Source organism: Pterocles gutturalis, unplaced genomic scaffold (assembly GCF_000699245.1).
Source record: "Pterocles gutturalis isolate BGI_N339 unplaced genomic scaffold, ASM69924v1 scaffold10462, whole genome shotgun sequence".
NCBI classification, from domain to species: Eukaryota; Metazoa; Chordata; class Aves; order Pterocliformes; family Pteroclidae; genus Pterocles; species Pterocles gutturalis.
Window position 1 is genome coordinate 1 of NW_010110244.1, and position 7406 is coordinate 7406.

Consider the following 7406-nt stretch of genomic DNA (forward strand, 5'->3'; position numbering starts at 1 on the left):
CCGGGCCTCCGCTGCACCGGCCTTCGGCGGTCACACACCCTCCTCTGCTGGCCGACGCGGGCCCTGCAGCCCAGCAGAAACCTCCGGCGATGCTCGGGCGGGGGAATTAGTTGGGTTTTGCAGTAGGTGGCATCGCTCGGAGGGGACGGTGCAAGGAGGGGGAAGCTCCCTGCAGCTGCAGTGTCCCACCTGGTTAGACCTTTTCTCTTTCCTAGACCGGGAAAAATAGTAACAAACTAATTATTGAATAAAATTTACTAACCTAACAGTTTTGTGTGCCCTGTTTTGTTGATATTTCTCGTTTGTTTCTTTTATTTTTTTAAATCCTCTCTCCATGACTAAATGCTGCTGTAAATGTCTTGCCTTTCACAGGAAAGTTGAATCCTTGCACTAATCCTTCATTATTTCATCTAAGGAATGGGGTTTAGCCCAGTTTTTTATTAGCTTGATGACCAAATTAAACACAACCTTTCCCACCAAGTTGGGAAAGCTTTGTTTGGCATACAGTTTCTTACACAAACATAACTAGAAGATGCCTTCCAGACACACAGAGCCACTGCATCACCACCCGCAGCCACAAGCTTGGCCCCCAGGAGCGGTGCACACTGAATGCAAAACCAAAGCACAAGCCTGGAGCAAGCTCTGCACCATCTCCCTGACCCTGGCAGCAGCACCTGAGCTGGAGCATTTACATCCAACATGGTTCTGGCCGTTTGAGCACTGTTACCCGTTCTGAGACAAAGTAATGCAAACCCTCCCCAAACTCTTCCCCCTGAAGCACTCTCCAGGGTCAGTCTGCTCCTCACTTTCTAACAGAAATGAGGAACCAGCATTGCTCTTCTCCTTATCCCGACGCCTACACAGACCACTGCCCACAGAGCGGGTTTTGCCCCTTAAACTTTCTCTTGCAGCAAATGCTTTGCAAACCCTTTTGCCATATGCGCAGGCAGATGCTGAGCAGCGCGACACGCAGCACTTGTGAAAGCTGAAGATCTTTGTTATTCACCCGCTTGGCTCTTTTACTGCCTTTTGCAATCGGTGGATTCCTCAAGACAACAGCACAATGTTTTCGGTGTAAGAGCCACCCAATAGAAAGTCAGTATTACACCAATGGGATATCATGTAGGATATGCCAGAAGCACTGATAAGGGTCTAAAACCCCAAACTGTGCCAGCCTGGCTCTTGTTAGATAAACATGTACCACTGGGATATTGCTGATCAATCAATCCTTGCAGCAGCCAGCGAGGAAGGGAAGCACTGCCTCCGTTTCAGACGTGGAACAGAGAGAGAAGGATGTCCATCCCATGGAGGTGTGTGCTGAAGGGACACGGGTGTCCCAGCCCCAAAGGAACACCACACCCACCGCTCTATGGAGCTGGATCCGTCCCAGTGCCTTCCCTGTAATGCTCTCAAAACACACACCTGAAACTCCCGGCAGGACACGGGTGCAGAGGGACAGCCTAAAGTCCATAGCCAGGCTCTCCACTGGGTTAATGTTTGCTAAATCACAGGAAGTGCAACAAAAAGGTCCAACGGATACCAGCGAACTCGCGCGAGATAAGGACCAGTTCACGACTGCCATCTCTCCCAGCCCCGTTTGCAACCTCCTGACGTGTCCTCCCCGTGGCCAGGGCCGCTGAGCTTGTCTTGCTCCTCCTGGACCTTTGCAGAGGGATGGGTCTGCTTCTGAAGATTTTCATCCCCTTGCTGGGGCTGGTGCTGGCCTTTTATTTTTATTCAGCACCAGAGAATTTCAATGAAGGTAAGTCATTAAAAAAAATGCTTTAAACCTGCAATCATGGAGGCTGCTGCCAGCGTGGCAGTGCATGCCCGCACAGAAGAGCAGGGGCCATTGAAGGGCTTTTCAAAGTGCCACGGGAACAGACAAAGCACAGGAGGGCCAGGAGCTCGGAGGGGAGCACAGGCAGGTGCTGGTGCAAGGGGTCAGAGCACCCTGCGCTGCACAGGGAAGCTGCTGGGATTCCACTGGGTCTGCTGGGACACACGGCAACCGTCTGATCTCAGTACATTATTTATTTAGGAAACATGCAGGTTTCTACTTTAAACATTTAATCCTTTTATTAGTCAACTCTTGCCATTTCCAAAAGCTGCTCCCAGAGCAGGCTGGATGCAGAACGCCAGCCTCGCATGCACTCCCTGCCAAGCCAGGATTAACAGCCAGGCTCCGGTCAGGGTCTGCAGGAGCAGTGCACGCTGCAGCGGAGCAATGCCACTGCCTGCAGCTCCCTGCACCCAAAGGCGAGGGGCAGCGGGGACAGAGAGCAGCCGCAGCACCCACGAGCAGGGGAATGGCATGGGCTGCACCAGCTCTGAGCTCTGCACCCTCCTCTGCAGAGATGCTCCGGGGGAAACGGGTGATCGTGACGGGAGCCAGCAGCGGCATCGGGGAGCAGATGGCGTATCACCTGGCACGCATGGAGGCCCACCTCCTGCTCACGGCGCGGACGGAGGCCAAGCTGCAGAAAGTAAATGGCGAGCAGAGTGAGCCAGGCTGGCAAAACGCATTTGCAATCCAGAACCCCACAGTGCAGATATTCCCCAGCACGAGCCTGTTCTAACACACGCACCCCCCCACCGCAACAAACTGCACGTCAATGCTGACAGCATGGCATTTCTTTCTCCACAGCCTCCAGCTGGGAATTCTGATCACCACCACCAAGGACAGCACTAGCCTGCCCAAGTCCTGGTCTGATCAAACCTCACCCTTTCTTAAAGCCTGAACTGGTTTTGCATCCTGTGTCCAACAGAATCAAAATTAAGCGATCGCATCCCTATTTATAAACACTAAATATTTGGCTCAGACGTGCCAGTCTAACTCTGTAGCCAGAAACCTTTTGCTGAGCAATGCATCTCCTCCCACCAAGGGAGAAGGGTCTCCAACGGGACAGGGAGATGCACTGCCCACCTGCCACCTTTGTGGGACGGGGCACTACATGGAGGGGGTCCATTCCCAACACCGCTCTCGCTGTCGCGCAGGTTGTGGAGCGATGCCTGGAGCTGGGGGCTGCATCCGCCCGCTACGTGAGCGGCTCCATGGAGGACACGGCGCTCCCCGAGGTGGTGGTGAGGGAGGCTGAGAACACCTGGGGTAGGTGATGACAAGCTGCCCTTCCCCACTCCCCAGCACACCTCGCGCTACATTTGGGGCCGTGCCAGCCGACAAGAACCTGCTTCGTGTTGAGGTGCTGGTCACTAACAGCAAACACGCTCTGCTTGCAGGAGGCCTCGACATGCTCATCCTAAACCACATCGGTCACTCACACTTCAACTACTTCAACGGGGATGTCGAGCACGTACGAAAGCTCCTGGAGACCAACTTCCTCAGCTACGTGGCGATGACGGTGTCTGCCCTGCCCATGCTGAAGGAGAGCGAGGGCAGCATCGTGGTGGTTTCCTCCATGGCAGGTGAGCATGCAAGGGTTCTCCCTCCCGTGTCCCTTCCTCCTCCCTGCTGCAGCTCTTCTTCAAAAGCCAGAATAAGGACCATGAGGCAGAGAGCCACCCCGCTGGGAGTCAGCATCAGCATGTGATTTGTATCCTGGATGCACAGTCCAAGTCCTCTGGGGGATTTACATTCTGTGCCCTGTCCTGCCAGTCTCTTTGCACCCACTGATCACCTTCACGCCTTGCAGCTGACAGTACACTGCTGCAGGTGATTTTACGTGCATGGCCACATACGATACGTGCATGGCAGCATATGACACGTCCATTTGCTGTACATGGCTATATACGCAGGAACACAAGAACAGCATCACCCACAACTGAAGGTACTTCATGCCACATGCTACATTTTAAACACTCCTCCATTTATTTCTCTCAAGCTTTCACAACAGCTTACTCCATCACCCTAAATCACAATATTGTAAGGCAAGTCACGCAGCCTGGTGTCTGCCCAGCACACGAACCCTGACCTTGTGTCTCTGCTCCAGGTAAAACGGGCACCCCATTTGTTGCTCCCTATTCTGCAACTAAGTTCGCCTTAGACGGATTTTTCAGCTCCTTGCGACATGAATTCATCATAGACAAGGTCAACGTCTCCATCACGCTCTGCATCCTGGGCTACATCAACACAGGTAAGCTCAGCACCCCTGAGGTTCAGGACCCCTGGGGCCCCATGACTCGGTGCGTTTCCAGACAGAGCCAAGCTGAGCCCATCACCCGCCCCCAGGTCTCGGGCTGCTTCACCACCACTGACAGACCCTCAGCCCACAGCAGCTGTGCAGTTGTAGGAACCAGTCCTCAGCTCTTTAAAAAGTGTGGCCTGAGACTTTTGACACTGCTGTCCCTGCAGTAAGCCCAGGGAAGTTGGCGATTCTGTCCTATAGTCACTCAAGACATAGAATGGATTGGGAAAGACATTGCTATAACTGTTATTTATTTATTTTAACTATTCTAAGCCTTGTTAGACAGGTCTGATCCCCAGCGTTTGTCCATTTGTCAGAGGAAGGCAGACGCCCCACTGAGCCGGCGGTGCCTGTGGCAGCCCCTCTGCCCAACACTGCTCCTTCCCTCCCTGTCCTCCTGTCCCTCCAGAAAGCGCCATCCGCATGGTCTCGCACGCCATCCGGGGCACGCCGGCTCCCAAGGAGGAGTGTGCGCTGGAGATCATCAAGAGTGGGGCGCTGCGCCAGCGGGAGCTGCACTACCCACCAGGGATGGTGGGCAGCACGCTTCTCCTCCAGGTCATAGCCCCCGACTTCCTCGACTCCCTCATCAGGAGCAACTATAAACCAGAAAACATCAAAAGAACATAGCCCCCCAGGGCAGCGAGCATGCCGGGACACCTTGGGCCAGGCACAGGGGGTTTGGGTGTTAATCCAGCTGCTCAGGTGCCCTTTTCCACCCCACTGGAGCGGCCCCATGCTGATGCACTCTGGAAACCCAAGATGGGATTGTCATGGTTTGACCCACCCGGCAGCAAATACCATGCAGCCGCTCACTCACCCTCCCCATGCCTGGGGATGGGGGAGAGAATTAAAAGGGTAAAAGGAAAAGAGACTCGTGGGTTAAGAACAATTTAATAACTAAACTACAATAAAGTTGAAAATAATAATGATAATAACAATATACAAATAAGTGATACATGGTGCTACTGCTTACCACTCGATGACCAAGGCCCAGCCTGCTCCCAGCTAACAGTCCTGGCACAGATAAAGTCCCAAAACTGCAATCCCAGAAAAGATAAGAACCCGAGAACTGACTGGGAGCGAGCACCAACCAAGAACATTCGCAACTGGCTTTTTCTGACCAAGAGGCACTTCAGAGAAGCTCCTGGCAGCAGGACCTGCTGCCCACATCTTGCTCACCAGCAGCTTTCCTGCTCAACCTCCAGACACTGTTCCCCTACCAAAAGCCCCAGAGCCTGTGGTTCTGAGCGCTGTGGGAAGTGACCTGAGCCACAGTGAGGGTTTGGGCCGAGCAGCACAAACCACCCAAAGCCACGAGAGGGTCTTTGAACCAGGAGATTTTTTGTGTTCTATCTCTTCTAGGTTGGTCTTTGTAAAAATAAATCCTGTGATACTTTACAAGATGTGTGCTTTTCTCGTGTTCCTTTTCCACGTGCACAGGCACCAGCCCCGGGTTAAACCGACCTCCCTGCACGATTTGCGTTAACGCAGCTTTCACTTCTCCAAAGACCTTAATGAATTTCTGCCATTTGTGACCTCTCCTCAGCCACCCATACCCACTTCTTTTTTTCCTTTCCAATCTACAAGACACCTTAAAATAACAGCATCACTGTCCTTCCCCAGCTCTGGATTTCTCCACCCAAAGCAGCTTGGGGAGACTTGGTCACCAAGCGCCACAAGCAGCTCCGTGACCCAGCACTCAACCTCCGTGTGTCGGAGACTGATAAAGGGAGATGGCCCAAAAGATAATCCCTGTCTCTGCTTGGGGAGAAGCAGGAGACTCTGGGCTCCCAAGATAACCCAAATCCCGCCGCACGCCGGGCCCCTGCACCCCGCGGCCAGGCTGCGAGCAGAGACAGGAACCGGGGCTCGGCTGCGGGCGCCGCGTTTCCTGTTTTACGGAGCAAGAGCAGCAAAATGAGGCGGTTTGCATGAAGATGGCAGTTGGAGCGTGTTGGTGCCCGATAACCCCCAGCTCGCCCCACTCTTCTGTGGTGGTCGAGGGGTAGGACAGGACCCCTTGGGCCAGGTAAGTGCCCATGGGGCTGGGGCCAGCAAGGGATGGAGGGGAGTGGAGGCTGCTGCGCTAACGGCAGCGGCATGCACCTTTTTTCCTCTTTTTTCACCCCGCTTTCAGCCTACATGCTTGACACTGGGAGGCTGTAACATGAACCAGCAAGATGCACTTTTGTTTTTGTTTCCCTTGAAGTGAGACGCGTAACAGTTTGGAAAGCAAGGGTAAAGGACACGTTTGTTAATTAGAGAGGGTAATTTAGGGTAACAGGAGGAGGAAACGGAGAATTAGCTTGTCAAGAAGGCCTCAGCAGGTTGCTCAGCTTGCAGTGAGTAATGGACTGTGTATTTCCCTAAGCTTTACCTCGCTTTAAAGCGTGTTTTTGGGTAACTGAGGCTGATACAAGAGCCTCTGTGGGGATGCTGTGACAGGCTGGGCACTGCAGGTGGGAGAGGGGCTGAGCTGCTCCTGACGGGAAGAACGGGATGAGCAGGGACCGAGCAGGACATCCAGACTGAACGTGCAATTGGGCCATTTCTAAAACTAAGAATACTTAGTTGAAAAATGCTTTTAAAGCATCCTGAGGAGCTTGGAGCGGCTTGGCTGTAGACATACACTTGGTCCCCAGTGATGGAGTTCATGCCCAGCTCCAAGGGAGCACACTGCAGGTGCTGGCATATGCCCAACCTGCATGTCTCTGTGTGAAGCCGCTGGGCAGACCTTGCCGTGCCTGCTGGCCAAGGAAAGTGTGTGTGCACTGAGAGGAAGGGCCCTGGGCAAGCAGTGTGATGGTCACGGCACGGATGTGAAAGCTGCTCAGCCTTCCAAACCCCCAGGCTCCTCCAGCTGTAAGTGTATCACAACAAGAAACACCTGAATAGTGAAATACTGGTGGGATCTTCCAGTAAATTTAAGTTGAAATTAGAGATGCTTCAGAAGCTATTCAGAAAAGAGAATATTCAAGTAAAGTCAATAAAAGCACACAGGGGAGCACTGCCTAGTCTTTCAGCAAGTGCCACACTTCAGGGCTCTCAAAACCCACATAGCAGCATGCACAAAAGATTCCCTTTGAATAACAGAGGGATTTATTTTATCAGGAAAGGCATTCTCCCAGAGGAAGCAGCAGAAGCATCATTACTTGGCAGCAAGGCCAACTTCATGAGGTTGCATTAATTATTTGAAATTCTCTTCCAAGCATCCCCTGTCTCAGCACCACCCGGCAGAGAAGCAAGAGCAGCGTCGTG

At 53.0% G+C, this 7406-nt stretch overlaps 1 protein-coding gene across 1 annotated transcript; it reads left to right on the forward strand.

Moving 5' to 3' along the window:
• Positions 1–1674: 1674 nt before the first annotated feature.
• On the forward strand, positions 1675–4775 carry HSD11B1 (hydroxysteroid (11-beta) dehydrogenase 1). The gene is made up of 6 exons (XM_010073280.1): positions 1675–1762; positions 2356–2486; positions 2998–3109; positions 3241–3426; positions 3951–4094; positions 4555–4775. The coding sequence occupies exons 1-6, from the start codon at positions 1675–1677 to the stop codon at positions 4773–4775; spliced, it is 882 nt and encodes a 293-aa protein (XP_010071582.1).
• Positions 4776–7406: the final 2631 nt, after the last annotated feature.